The sequence below is a fragment of the Myxine glutinosa genome, chromosome 2 (genome assembly GCF_964187855.1).
Source record: "Myxine glutinosa chromosome 2, kmMyxGlut1.1, whole genome shotgun sequence".
NCBI lineage: Eukaryota > Metazoa > Chordata > Myxini > Myxiniformes > Myxinidae > Myxine > Myxine glutinosa.
Window position 1 is genome coordinate 157,967,643 of NC_136262.1, and position 15,505 is coordinate 157,983,147.

Here is a 15,505-nt window from a genome sequence, read left to right on the forward strand (position 1 = left end):
GCCCGGCATGGTGATCGCTCCGCGTCTTTGATAGGTGCAAGGCGATTGTGAAACCCCAGCGGCAGCCGCTACAATAATTCCTTTAATAGAAGGTGTTATTTCCATTTAACCTCATCAAGTTCAACCTTCCCGAACGAACACCCCTCCCCCGACTATTCTTGCGATCCGCCATGTTGGATCCATCTTACCAGCGACATCGTGAGGATAATTGATTACCAGGGACAGCAAACTAAACGAAACCACGTGGATTGTATCATCGTTTCTACTTTTGTTGAAACTAGCAGGGACCCGAAGAACAGGGTTCCACAGAAAACCCTCCCTTTGTTTGGGCAGTGTATAGGCAACAAAGTGCTGTCTCGCATGCTCCCAGAAGTTTATGTTTACTGCCAACAATTCAGTGTCAATTTTCGTCATCCGCACACTTATTGCCAAAAATAATGTTATGAAATTGTTTTATGTTCCCAGAGATCAGACGTTGAAAGGAAAATAAATGATAAATTGCAAAATGAAAGTGTCAATGATGGTGAAAGAAAGCCCCAATCAGGAAAGTCGAACGTCCCTCAGTGGAGAGCATACCTCAGCCAGATGAACAGTTTAGGTTTTATATCCCAGAGTAGACCAGAAAATCACAAAACAGAATCACATTTAATCAAAATCATCCGTCCACAACTTTTTGTGATATCCTGCTATTTATCGTTTTTGGCCCTGTCACTCAATGGTGAAGAATCACTATTAAAATTGTAGTAGCCGGATCCGGATCTTCACCAAAATAGAATCGATTCATCCTCATCACAGACACAACCTGTCCAATAAGTTTCGTCCAAATCCATCCATATTTTTATTGTGATATCTTGCGATGTATCGTTTGGGCCCGATCTCCCAATGGTGAAGAATCATCTAAAAACATTCTACTAGCCGGATCCGGATCCGGATCTTCACCAAAATCGAATCATTTCGTCCTTGTCACTTACGCTGCATCTCTCCCAAATTTCGGCCGAATCACAACTTTTTGAGATATTTTGTTCACAAACTGTCAGACAAACAGACAAACAGACAGTGGAGAAGACAAAACCTCCATCCATCCACCTTTGGTGGCGGAGGTAACAAACGTGTTGTTCAATATATCTCACTAAAACTAACGTTGCTAATTAACGTAGTCGGCGAATCGTCAGGATAATTGAAATGCGACGAGGGTGTGGGATCGTGCGAGGAGGGTGTGGGATCGTGCGAGGAGGGTGTGGGATCATGCGAGGAGGGTGTGGGATCGTGCGAGGAGGGTGTGGGATCGTGCGAGGAGGGTGTGGGAATGTGCGAGAGGGGTTGTGGGATCGTGCGAGGGGAGGTGTGGGAATGTGCGACGGGGGGTGTGGGAATGTGCGAGGAGGGTGTGGGATCGTGCGAGGGGGGTGTGGGATCGTGCGAAGAGGAGGAGGGGAATGGAAATGTGCAAGGAGGTGTGGGATCGTGCGAGGGGGAGGCGGTGGGAATGTGCGAGAGGAGGCGTGGGGTCATGCGAGGAGGGAGGAGGGGGTGTGAATGTGCGAGAGGGGTGTGGGATCGTGCGAGTGGAGGGATTGAAATGTGCGAGAGGATGTGTGGGATCGTGCGAGGAGAGGTGTGGAAATGTGCGAGAGGATGTGTGGGATCGTGCGAGGAGGGGGGAGGGGAATGGAAATGTGCGAGATGGGGTGTGGGATCGTGCGAGTGGGGGGGGGGGGGGGGGAGGGGAATGGAATTGTGCGAGAGGTGGTGTGGGATCGTGCGAAGGGAAGGAGGTGCAAATGTGCGAGAGAAGGTGTGGGATCGTGCGAGGAGGAGGGATGGAAATGTGCGAGAGGGGATTGTGGGATCGTGCGAGGGGGGAGGGGAATGGAGATGTGCAAGAGGATGAGGATGTGCGAGGGGGAGGGATGGAAATGTGCGAGAGGGGGTGTGGGATCGTGCGAGGAGGAGGGATGGAAATGTGCGAGAGGGGGTGTGGGATCGTGAATATTTGCAGCTTCATACATGACATCCTCCCCTTTAAGTCCAAAATTACCAAGAGCAATACCTGCTAGATTTCAAGAATTGACATTTCAAAAGCAACATTTCCAAAACATGTGAAAATATGTGTGCAAACGATTATGAGAATCATGAAAATACGTGAAAATAGAACATGTGTCACCGTGAAAATAGAACATGTGTCACCGTGAAAATAGAACATGTGTCAACGTGAAAATAGAACGTGTGTCATCGTGAAAATAGAACATGTGTCACTATGAAAATAGAACGTGTGTCAATGTGAAAATAGAACATGTGTCATCGTGAAAATAGAACATGTGTCACCATGAAAATAGAACATGTGTCACCGTGAAAATAGAACATGTGTCAACGTGAAAATAGAACGTGTGTCACCGTGAAAATAGAACATGTGTCACCGTGAAAAAAAACATCTTCAAAGATTCAACCGGTCGGGTGCTTTTCTCTCACGCATTGAGCGTCGCGGTGTAGCAGTGGATACAGAGTCCGAGGTGATTCCTTTGGGTCGCGGTGTACCAGTGGATACAGAGTCCGAGGTGATCCCTTTGGGTGGCGGTATACCAGTGGATACAGAATCCGAGGTGATTCCTTTGGGTGGCGGTGTACCAGTGGATACAGAGTCCGAGGTGATCCCTTTGGGTGGCGGTGTACCAGTGGATACAGAGTCCGAGGTGATCCCTTTGGGTGGCGGTGTACCAGTGGATACAGAGTCCGAGGTGATTCCTTTGGGTCGCGGTGTACCAGTGGATACAGAGTCCGAGGTGATCCCTTTGGGTCGCGGTGTACCAGTGGATACAGAGTCCGAGCTGATCCCTTTGGGTGGCGGTGTACCAGTGGATACAGAGTCCGAGGTGATCCCTTTGGGTCGCGGTGTACCAGTGGATACAGAGTCCGAGGTGATCCCTTTGGGTCGCGGTATGCCAGTGGATACAGAGTCCGAGGTGATTCCTTTGGGTCACGGTGTACCAGTGGATACAGAGTCCGAGGTGATTCCTTTGGTCTCCACGAAGGGTATAGCGTTCGCAGAGGTTTTCGGGGCATCCGAGCCGGCTGGAGCGGCCACGACGATCTCTGGCAGTGGTGGGTCGAACTGTTGTCCTGACTGTGACGATGCTGCAGGCTCTATCGACTCACAGTGATGGTAGGTTATGTGGTCCTGATGTCGACGAATTTCGCGGCCGTCCTGCAGGCGAATCACACAGGACAGTGGACCTGGCTTCTCGATGATGTCCCCCGGTAGCCACGTTGCACCTGCACCAAAATTTCGGGCAAACACTGGATCTACGATGTTGATACATCGACTGTTGGACGTCTTATCGTGCACCAACTTTTGATTAAGCTGGCTCTGATAAACATTTGATGATATGTCTGGTTTGAGATTGTCAAGTGTCGATCTCAAGTGTCATTTCATCAATAACTCAGACGGAGCTGCACTGGTTGTCGATTGTGGCGTGATGCGGTACTTGAACAGGAGACGAGAAAGCTTTCTTTCCAGGATTCCCTCCTGAAGTTTCCGCAATCCGGGTTTGATGATTCCCACGGATCGTTCGGCCAAGCCATTTGAAGCCTGGTGATCTGGGCTGACAAACTTATGTTTGATGCCGTTCCGACGTGTGACCTCAGCAAACTTGGGACTGGAAAAACACGAACCGTTATCACTCACGATCATCCTGGGCAGACCATGAGTGGTGAAACAGCATCTGAATCTTTCGATGACAATGGCTGACGTAGTACCACGCGTCACATAGGCATCAATCCATTTTGTGTGCACGTCCGTAATTATTAGAATCATGCTGCCGTTAATAGGCCCGGCATAATCGAGATGAAGGCGATGCCACGATTCGCTGGGCCATTCCCAGGGATGCAGTGGTGCTTTCGCAGGTGTATTCCGGGTGCTCTGGCAGGGGTAACAATGTCGAACATGATGTTCGATATCAGCATCAAGATTCGGCCACCACACAAAGTTTCTAGCGAGTGACTTCATCTTCACAATCCCGGGGTGACAGTCATGGATTTCATCCATGACCCTGGAACGCAGATTTCCCGGGATCACGACACGACATCCCCAGAGTAGGCAACCATTTTCCACGCTGAGTTCGTTTTTACGTGCTTTAAAAGCCGCAAAAGCTGGGTCACCCTCAGGTAGCAAATTCCATCCAAGCTGTACAGCCTGGACAGTTCTGGACAGAACGGGGTCTCGTCGAGTACGAGTGCGGATCTGGCTGGAATCGAGAGCACAATCTTCCAGATGATCCATCAGTGCGATAATGGATCCTGGTGTAGGCGAATCATCAACGGATTCTGGAAGGGGTTACCGACTCATGGCATCTGCATTTGTGATAGACGAACCGGGCTTATGACATATGGTGTAGTCATAAGCAGCGAGAAACAGGGACCAGCGGATGATCCTGGGCGGTAGTGTGTCAGATGTCGCCTTAGTTGGACCAAACAGACTGATCAGCGGCTTGTGATCAGTGCGAATCGTGAAATGATGTCCAAGAAGGTACTGGCAAAATTTGCTGACGCCGAAAACGATTCCCAATCCTTCCTTGTCAAGTTGGGAATAGTTCTTCTCTGCCAGGGACAACGTTCTGGATGAAAATGCAACAGGTCTTTCCGTACCATCAGGCATCACGTGTGATAATACACTCCCCACTCCATACCGACAGGCATCGCATGTCAGCACAAGATCCTTCTCTGGATCAAAATGAACGAGAACATTGGACGATTTGAGCAGATCCTTAGAGGTCTGGAATGCTGATTGTTCAGTAGACCCCCAGCTCCGGGAGACTCCTTACCTCAAAAGCCGATAAAGGGGGCCCAAAACGCCGGTCACATTCGGGATGTAACGACCATAGAACTGAAGCAAACCGAGGTATGACTTCAATTCGGTCACGTCTCGTGGAGCAGGAGCATCCTTGATAGCTCGGACTTTCTCATCTGTCGGGTGTAGACCCTCGGCATCAATCGTATGACCCAGGTACGTGACTGATGGCACCATAAACTTGCACTTGTCTCGACGCAAACGTAGGCCGGAGTCCGAAATCTACTTCAGAACTCTATCCAGGTTTTGTAGATGTTCCGTGTCCGTACGACCAGTAACCAGAATATCATCCTGGTAACAAACGACGTTGCGTTCGGCGGCAAACAAACTGTCCATGACACGCTGATAAATTCCAGGTGCAGATTTCACTCCAAAACTGAGTCGGTGGTACCTGTACAACCCACGATGCGTGTTGATGGTAAGATACTGTTTCGAATTCTCGTCCAAGCGGAGCTGTAGATAGGCGGATTTGAGATCGAGTTTCGTAAAAGTCTTGCCTCCCGTGAGACGAGCATAGAGGTCTTCGATCCTCGGGATTGGATATTTATCCAATGAAGAACACTTGTTCACGGTCATTTTATAATCTCCACATATGCGGATGGACTGGTCCGATTTTATGACCGGAACGATGGGCGCCGCCCATTCGGCATGCTGGATTTGCTCGATGATCCCCAGATTTTTTTTTCTTTCTTGTATACAAAATCGAGGCTCGTGAAAGAGCGAACATTAATCACACAGAAAGACAAACCGACACATAAAACATATAACATCGGGAGTGGTAGACAAGATGGGGAGAGAGGGGGAAGGACACGAACACAACATTTGAGAGCAGGGACCGAGAGACGTGGAGACATCGAGAGATCTGAGAGAGGGCGAGGGCTTTGTGGGGGGGGGGGGGGCATGGGAAGGTGGGAGAGGTATAAAACATATGGACACTGCCAGGACTTCCAGGAAAGAACTTGGAATTCCAAACAAGGTGGATCTGGGGTGAATTAGCGGGGGTAGAAAAGATCAAGGTTTTGGATGGGGGAAGATAAGAGATGGTGGTGAACAGCTGTTTTAAAGACTTGGAGGGTGGAGTGGGATTGAAGAGAGTGAGGGAGTTTGTTCCAGAGGCAGGAGAAAAGAGGAATGAAGGAGTGAAGGTGAGCAGAGAGTCTTGATTTTGGCAGTTTAACCAAAAGAGGGTTGCAGGCAGATCTTGTGCGACCTGTAGGAATATTTGCGGGACAGAGCACAGAGAGAGCTGGGGGGGCAAGGCCAGAGAGGAGTCGGTAGAAGACGGAAAGACCACCAACCTGCCTGCGGTGAGTGAGTGAGAGGCCCTTGGAGTTAGCTTCATCGTGGGAGATTCCAATGATTCTGAATGCTTTGGTTTCAACAGCGTGAAGGCGAGCTAGGTGTGAGGCAGGAGCACCAGCCCAGAGGGGAGAGCAGTATTCCATTGAGCTGCGGATGAAAGCCTTGTATGTGGTGAGGAGCTCAGGTGTGCCAAGGAAGGACTTCGCACGACGGAGGATGCCCAGTCGGCGACTGGCTTTGGAGGCCAGATTTGAAATGTGGGTTTTCCAGGAAAGATCATGGCAGATAGTGAGACCCAAAAGCTTGAGTGACAGAACTTCTTGGAGAGGATTATTCAGAAAGTGGATGGGAGGGTTTTCCAGTCGGTCTTTTCGGAGAGGCATCGTAAGAGTGTGAGATTTGTCAGGATTGAAAGACATGTTCCACTTGTTTGCCCAGTCTGTGATTTTGTCAAGGTCTGCAGAGAGTGAGGAGGCTGCAGACTGCCGATCTGAGGGATGAAGAATGGAGCGACAGAGAGTAGAGTCGTCAGCAAAGAGATAGAGAGGATTTTCAAGAGAGTCAGAGAGATCATTGATGAAGACCAGAAAAAGCACAGGGCCCAGAACACTGCCTTGTGGAACTCCAGCCTGAACAGGAAGAGGAGATGAGAGAAACCCATTCAGGGCCACACGTTGACGACGACTAGAGGGGAAGTGCGCCAGCCATGCGTGGAGATTTCCATGGATACCAAAAGAGGAGAGTTTGGTGAGCAGAGCGGGGTGCCAGACCGTATCGAAGGCACATGATATGTCAAGGGAGACTGCTCTAATTTCCTGTTTGGCATTGAGGACCTCCATCCATTGTTGAGAAAGCAGAAGCAGCATGTCCAGAGTGGAGTGTCCAGGTCTGAAACCAAATTGATGATCAGAAATCAAGCCATTGGAGAAGAGGAAAGATTTCATATCTGAAGCAATGATGGATTCCATGACTTTGCTGATAATTGGGAGAAGGCTGATTGGTCTGTAGTTGCTGGGATCTGTTTTTGCACCTTTTTTGTGCAAAGCGGTGATGTTGGCAGATTTCCAAGCAGATGGAAGATGACCTTGAGCAAAAGAGAGGGTGAAGAGAACAGAGAGGGGGAGTGAAAGAGCAGAAGAACATGATTTTAGGACCCGTGGGCTGATGCCGTCAGGTCCAGTTGCAGAATCAGAGTCGAGGGTTGACAGAAACTTTTCCACCTTGTCAGGAGGAAAGGACACAGAGTCCAGGAGCAGCTGGGTACGACTGGGTACGGTGGGTACAGAGAGGGATGGGTTTGGGACACAAGATTTAGAGGCAAACACAGAGTTGATGCATTCAGCTTTTTCACGTGCGGAGTCAGCCGTGTGGCCATTTAAGGTGAGGGAGGGGATGGAGGGGGAACAAACACCAGAAACAGATTTCACCAGACGCCACCAGGATTTGGAAGAGGGAGACAGCCAAGAGAGTTCGGTCCTGAGGACGGAGAGATATTGTTTCCTGGCTCTCCTGAGGGTGGATACACACTTGTTTCGGGCTTTGTGAAAGGAAATGAGATTTCCTTCCGTTGGATTTGCTTTCCAGGAGACGAAAGCAAGTTGTTTCTGGGCAATAGCCTCACCACAAGATTCCGTGTACCATGGACGGGAGGAAGGGTATGACAACTGAAGACGAGAAGGGATAAATCTGTGCATGAGAGAGAGCAATTTACTTTGGAAGAATTCCCAGGATGAGTTGATGTCAGAGGCAGTAGAGATGGGAGACCAGTCCAGATGATTGATGGCTGCTTGAATACCGTGCCAGTTGGCCTGAGTGAAATGCCAGACTCGTCGACGCTGAGGAGGCTCTCTGAAAATGGTCAGAGAGATGTCCACTTTAACAAGCACATGATCAGAAGAGCCGATTGGAGCAGAAGAAGAGCAGCAGACATTTTCAGGGAAGTTAGTCATAACCAAGTCCAGAAGAGAAGATTCTCCATTGACTGAGATCCAGGTTGGGAAATTGACAGATTGTGTCAGTCCCAGTGAGTCACAGAAGTCCTTTGCTGAAGAGCCATGGCTGGTGAGAGAGGTACCCACCCCCAGCCAACTGGCATGGTGACAGTTGAAATCACCACATATGAGGAAGAGAGAGTTGGGATGGGTAGATAGAAGTTGGTCCATATTATCAGACAGCGAGATGTAGATGGAGTCATCACTGTTTGGTGGACGGTACAACACGCATATGAACAAAAGGTGGGAGCGAAGGGGAAGCCGTAGCCAAAGGTATTCCTGGGGGTGAGGTGGAGAGAGGGCAGTGCAGGGCGAGTGAGGAAGAGAGTTTTTTTATAAAGATAGCAACCCCACCTCCAGGACGAGGCTCAGGTCTATCATACCAGAGGAGGGAGTAACCTGGGAGAGATACCAAGGAATCAGAGACATCATGAAGGAGGAAGGTTTCTGTTAAGCAGATCACGTCTGGTTTGTCAGAAGCAACCTGTATGGAGAGATCAGTTAAGTTTGAGCGAAGGCCCCGGATGTTTGAGGTCCATACTGTTAAGGAAGAGGAAGGGGGAGCATCGGATACAGAACAGGGGGGGGGGGGGGGGAGCGGTAGGGCAGGATGTGGAAGAGGAGGAAGAGGTAGGGAGAGCTGTTGCAGGTGTGTCAGAGATTACAGAATAGCTTGGAGAAAGGGAAGAATGGGGCGGACAAAAGGTTTGATGGTGTTTGGGTGAGGCGCAGTGAGGTGTTATTTGAGGAGGGGGAAGAGTGAGGCAGAAGGTTGAGGAAGATGAAGGTGAAAGTTGGAAGGGGGAAGAAGCGGGGAGGATATTCATATTCGGGGAGGATTATTGACCTTTGACCTTAATTAATGACCTAATTAGGCAATTTTGGGAAACACAAACAAGATATTCATATTCAGCACAAAATCCCCTTTAAGAAAAACCTATTTGTTTGCTTTTCCTCAAAAATGCCTCATGCAATCACATTTGCTGGAAATTGAACCAGTCTAATATGTCGAGGGAGACAGCTCTAATATCCTGTTTGGCATTGAGGACCTCCATCCATTGTGGAGACAGCAGAAGCAGCATGTCCAGAGTAGAGTGACCTGGTCTGAAACCAAATTGATGATCAGAGATCAAGCCATTGGAGAAGAGGAAAGATTTCATATCCAAAGCAATGATGGATTCCATGACTTTGCTGATAATTGGGAGAAGGCTGATTGGTCTGTAGTTGCTAGGATCTGTTTTTGCACCTTTTTTGTGCAAAGCGGTGATGTTGGCTGATTTCCAAGCAGATGGCAGTTGACCTTGAGCAAAAGAGAGGGTGAAGAGAACAGAGAGAGGGTGAGATAGAGCGGCAGAGCAGGATTTTAGGACCCGTGGGCTGATGCCGTCGGGTCCAGTTGCAGAATCAGAGTCGAGGGTTGACAGAAACTTTTCCACCTTGTCAGGAGGAAAGGACACGGAGTCCAGGAGCAGCTGGGTACGACTGGGTATGGTGGGTACAGAGAGGGATGGGTTTGGGACACAAGATTTAGAGGCAAACACAGAGTTGAGGCATTCAGCTTTTTCACGTGCGGAGTCAGCTGTGTAGCCGTTTGAGGTAAGGGAGGGGATGGAGGGGGAACAAACACCAGAAACGGATTTGACCAGACGCCACCAGGATTTGGAAGAGGGAGACAGATAAGAGAGTTCGGTCTTGAGAACGGAGAGATATTGTTTCCTGGCTCTCCTGAGGGTGGACACACACTTGTTTCGGGCTTTGTGAAAGGAAATGAGATTTCCTTCCGTTGGATTTGCTTTCCAGGAGACGAAGGCAAGTTGTTTCTGGGCAACAGCCTCACCACAAGATTCCGTGTACCATGGACTTGAGGAAGGGTATGACAACTGAAGACGAGATGGGATAAATCTGTGCATGAGAGAGAGCAATTTACTTTGGAAGAATTCCCAGGATGAGTTGATGTCAGAGGTGGTAGAGATGGGAGACCAGTCCAGATGATTGATGGCTGCTTGAAGACCGTGCCAGTTGGCCTGAGTGAAATGCCAGGCTCGTCGACGCTGAGCAGGCTCCCTGAGAATGGTCAGAGAGATGTCCACTTTAACAAGGACATGATCAGATGATCCGATTGGAGCAGAAGAAGAGCAGCAGACATTTTCAGGGAAGTTAGTCATAACCAAGTCCAGAAGAGAAGATGCTCCGTTGACTGAGATCCGGGTCGGGAAATTGACAGATTGTGTCAGTCCCAGTGAGTCGCAGAAGTCCTTTGCTGAGGAGCCATGGCTGGTGAGAGAGGTACCCACACCCAGCCAACTGGCATGATGACAGTTGAAATCACCACATATGAGGAAGAGAGAGTTGGGATGAGTAGATAGAAGTTGGTCCATATTATCAGACAGTGAGATGTAGATGGAGTCATCACTGTTTGGTGGACGGTACAACACACATATGAACAAGAGGTGGGAGCGAAGGGGAAGCCGTAGCCAGAGGTATTCCTGGGGGTGAGGTGGAGAGAGTGCAGTGCAGGGCGAGTGAGGAAGAGAGTTTTTGATAAAGATAGCAACCCCACCTCCAGGACGAGGCTCAGGTCTATCATACCGGAAGAGGGAGTAACCCGGGAGAGATACTAAGGAATCAGAGACATCATGAAGGAGGAAAGTTTCTGTTAAGCAGATCACGTCTGGTTTGACAGAAGCAACCTGTATGGAGAGATCAGTTAAGTTTGAACGAAGGCCCGGATGTTTGAGGTCCATACCGTTAATGAAGAGGAAGGGGGAGCATCGGATACAGAACAGGGGGGAGGAGGGGTAGGGTAAGATGTGGAAGAGGTGGAAGAGGTAGGGAGAGCTGTTGAAGGTGTGTCAGAGATTTCAGAATAGCTCGGAGAAAGGGAAGGATGGGGCGGACAAAAGGTTTGATGGTGATTGGGTGAGGCACAATGAGGTGTTATTTGAGGAGGGAGAAGAGCGAGGCAGAAGGTTGGGGGAGATGGAGGTGAGAGTTGGAAGGGGGAAGAAGCGGGGAGGACGCTTTGAGGAGAGGGAGTGAGAGGGGGCAAATTGAGAAGAAAAGGAGATTTTCAAGATGATCCAGTTCCTTGTCAATCCGCTCACGCAGGGCAAAAGGGACTGGGCGAGCTCTGCAAAATATAGGATTGGCATCCCGGTCAACCCTGAGTTTAGCCGTATGTCCTTTCAAGGTTCCAAGCTCATCCTTGAAGACATCCGGGTACGTATCCAGCACATTTTTGATTGTGTATGCTGCGGTAGCAGAAACGTTGACTGCCCGGAGTTGATGAATGCTTTTCCACTTCAGTCGAATTATGCTCAACCAGCTCCTGCTGAGTAAGGAAGGGCCCTTTCCAGGAATGGCGATCAGGGGTAGGTGAAAGTCACGGTTATCGTAGCCCACCGTGACGTCACATGTACCGCAGGGAACAATCTTCTCACCTGTATAGGTGGAGAGTCCATAGGTAGTAGGTTTCAGATGGGGTCGGTCAGCATCACTCCACAGGTTTGTGAAAACAGCATGGCTGATGAGCGAGATGGCCGCACCAGTGTCGACCTCCATTTGCAATGGTCGATTGTTGACGACAACAGTGGCAAGAAGAGGGTCCCGCCTATGGTGAGAATCAATATGAAGCAGGTCATACGATTCTGAGTTGTCAGAAACAGAGCTCACCTGGTCAAGCTCAGGTTCCTCCGAATCGATAAACTGATGAATCTTGTCAGCAGCTTTCCCTTTTCCCGATTTGCGAGTGATGCAAGCTGGAGCAATATGGCCAGTTTTCGAACAGAAATGGCAGGTTGCATCTTTGAACCGACACGTCTCCGGAGGGTGCTTTCCGTTGCACTGAAAACATTTGTTGTGTGTTTGAGACTGCACTGGCTTCTGACGAGGAGCTTTGTTCCAACGTTTTGGCTGAACATGATCCAACCGATTCACAGCAGGGCTGGTACCAGACGAGCGAGTGGCACCGATGCTTGTAGCGTTGCGTTCAGCACTCTCCATGGAAATGGCGGCGTCTCTGGCATTTTGGAACGTCAGTCTTCTCTCAGCAAGAAGGCGTCTACGAGTGCGGTCATCGGACATGCCAACCACCAGCAAATCACGGAGCATGTCATCAATCGTGTCCCCAAACTCACACAGATGTGACAGTTTTTTGAGGTGTGCAATGAAGTCTGCGATCGACTGACCTTGCTGTTGTCTGCACATGTAAAAATTAAACCGACACAGGATGACTGAAGGAGATGGATTACAATGTTCCTTCAAAGCGGCCTTGAGCTCTGCATACGTGAGCTCCTGGATTGTCCGAGGCCGAATCAGGTTTTTAACGAGTGTGAACGTCTCACCTCCGCAAACGGACAGGAAGACGGCCTTCATCCGGGCTTCGGTCGCGATGCCGTTCGTCTCGAAGTAAAAAGACAACCGCTCAGAATACTCCCCGTCATGAGGGGCGAATTCATCGATATGGCCGAAAGAAGTCATGGTCCAGATGTTTATCCTCGTCGCTATGGAAGGTATCTCGACAAACTACGATCGATTGTCATGCACGTTTATTCACTCTGCCAATACAGGCCCGATTCATCTCAGCGCCATCCGAGCATGGGCGTAGGGATACAATGCGGTCACGGTGTAGGGATACAACGATGAATATTTGCAGCTTCATACATGACAACCTGCTTATCTCATGGTCAAACCTCTGATAACTATTGTTGCCCTTTAATATTTCATTAGTGACAGCAGACAGCCTCCGTCTAGTTACCCTCGCCTGAGAGGTTATTACTCCCGCCAGAGAGTGATGCATTCGATCGTGTCCATGCGTGTGTGTTCGTGTGTTTGTGAACAGGATATCTGGAAAAGTTCTGAACGGATTTGGATGAAAGTTGGTGGGATGATTGCCCTTGGGATAAGGAAGAATTGATTAGTTTTTGGTGAAGCTCAGGATATTATTCCGGATCCAGGAATTTGTTGAAGGATTTTTTTACCATTGGAAGACAGGGCTCATTTTTAAAAACATTATCTTCTATGTGTTCTATATATAACATTGTGTTATGAAAATAGTTTTCATATTTGTTGTAAATGTAGTTTAAACTCGTGGTTATGCATTAGAGTGGTGTATTGTGTTAGCAGCGTCATCTTCAAGGTTCTTTTTTTCTTTCTAATGAAGACATATTCTGTCATTTTGAAACCACCAAAGTGTGTATTAGGTTTCCCCGTTTCAGAAAATGTATCGTTTGATACGTATAATGCTTTAAAACTGTTTTTTTTTTTTACATCAGAAGAGATATCAACATTTACCTCAGCGAATGTCAATCGCGGTGTCAGTATTTGATGAACTTATAAAGACTTAGGTGAGTTATAAGTGTGACCTGCATGTGCACGGGATTCTTCCCAGAAGAATGACTGGTCGCATTAGCTCGTACGACTTAAAATAAGCGAGTTTTGTTTTCACGTTTGGGCCAGTTTTACATGTTGTTGTAGGAGCTGGGCTCCAACGTAAATCGGAAGAATGGACGCGACAAAAAGCTGGAATTCGTCCGAGTTTCTTTATTGTGTCAAATCAACTCGGGTACTCTGAAAAGCCCGTTTATCGGGCAGCAATATATATACACATTATCCCGGAGCGTTTGCCCGGGAAAGGCGAGACCGGGCGTGCCCGGGCGTCCTGGGCGAAACCTGGAAAGGCGAGTCTGGACATGCCCGGGCGTCCTGGACGAGGCCTGGCAAGTCGAGAGCGGGCATGCCCGGGCGTCCTGGACGAGCCCTGGAAAGGCGAGGCTGGGCGTGCCCGGGCGTCCTGGGCGAACCCTGGAAAGGCGAGTCTGGACATGCCCGGGCGTCCTGGACGAGGCCTGGCAAGTCGAGAGCGGGCATGCCCGGGCGTCCTGGACGAGCCCTGGAAAGGCGAGGCTGGGCGTGCCCGGGCGTCCTGGGCGAACCCTGGAAAGGCGAGACCGGGCGTGCCCGGGCGTCCTGGGCGAAACCTGGAAAGGCGAGTCTGGACATGCCCGGGCGTCCTGGACGAGGCCTGGCAAGTCGAGAGCGGGCATGCCCGGGCGTCCTGGACGAGCCCTGGAAAGGCGAGGCCGGGCGTGCCCGGACGTCCTGGGCGAACCCTGGAAAGGCGAGTCTGGACATGCCCAGGCGTCCTGGACGAGGCCTGGCAAGTCGAGAGCGGGCATGCCCGGGCGTCCTGGGCGAGCCCTGGAAAGGCGAGACCGGGCGTGCCCGGGCGTCCTGGGCGAGCCCGGCATGGTGATCGCTCCGCGTCCTCGGTAGGTGCAAGGCGATTGTGTATACCCAGCGGTAGCCGCTAAATTGTATCCCTAAGGAATGAAACGCACGTTTTCCTGGCTTACAATTTTATTTGAAGTCACACATGCCTCAAAATACACTCACTTATGTAGAATTGAACGCTGAATCCGAAAATGTAAGTGAAATTGCCTTGTTTTTTTTAACATTATCTTCTATATATTATATCGATATATATATCTGTGCAGTGTCTGTCTTGTGTTGTCTTGTGTTGTCACTGAACTACTCCCTCAAACTGTTGTGAAATTGTACTATTCCAACTTGACTCACGGCGGGAGTATGCGCTCTACTGAGTGGCGTTCTCGTTGCATTTGAGTTTGTTTGTCTGTCTGTCTGTTTGTCTGTCTGTTTGTCCGCACAGAATAAATATGATTTTCTCTACAACCGTTGGTCCGATTGGCAGGAAATTTACACCATAGGTGCAACTCCACCTGCGGTATTTTTTAATGATAATTATGACGTCATAGGTCACGTGGGTCGACCGTCATCTTGGAAACACCGAAAAACTTTGCACCTCCATATCTCCGAAAGCGCTGAAAAGAAAAAAAATTGACGACTCATTGTAAAGAACTCTACATTTGGAAGAACATCTGTTAATGATGATGTCATAGGTGCCTCCATTATGACGTCATAATTCGACAAGTACAAAACTTCATCCGATCAAGATGAAATTTCTTGAGCATGATCTTGGGATAAATTGGTGGAGAAAAAATATAATGATGACGTCATCGGTCACGTGGTTCGGCCGTCATATTTGTTTTAACACAAAAGCCTTGAAAACCACTGACACATCCTGGTGAAGGTTTGCTATCTCTGATTGCTCTTTCTTGTTCTTGTTACATATTGTCTTGACCCCTGCCTCCACCATGACCATGCCCTCGACGACCACTACGACCATGACCACGATCACAACGACCACTACGAGCATGACCACGACGACCACAGCGAGCACGACCACGACTACGACTACGACGACCACGACCACGACCACGACCACGACCACGACCATGACCACGATCACAACGACCACTACGAGCATGACCCCGACGACCACTACGAGCAT

At 49.4% G+C, this 15,505-nt stretch overlaps 1 protein-coding gene across 1 annotated transcript in view; it reads right to left on the bottom strand.

Annotated features, from left to right (window-relative positions):
- Window positions 1-15,505, bottom strand: part of LOC144890818 (disabled homolog 2-interacting protein-like) — a 51,158-nt gene extending 35,653 nt beyond the window's left edge. The window contains exon 1 of the mRNA XM_078772659.1: window positions 15,227-15,505. Coding sequence (XP_078628785.1) covers window positions 15,227-15,505 — 279 coding nt within the window. The remainder of the gene's footprint in view (window positions 1-15,226) is intronic.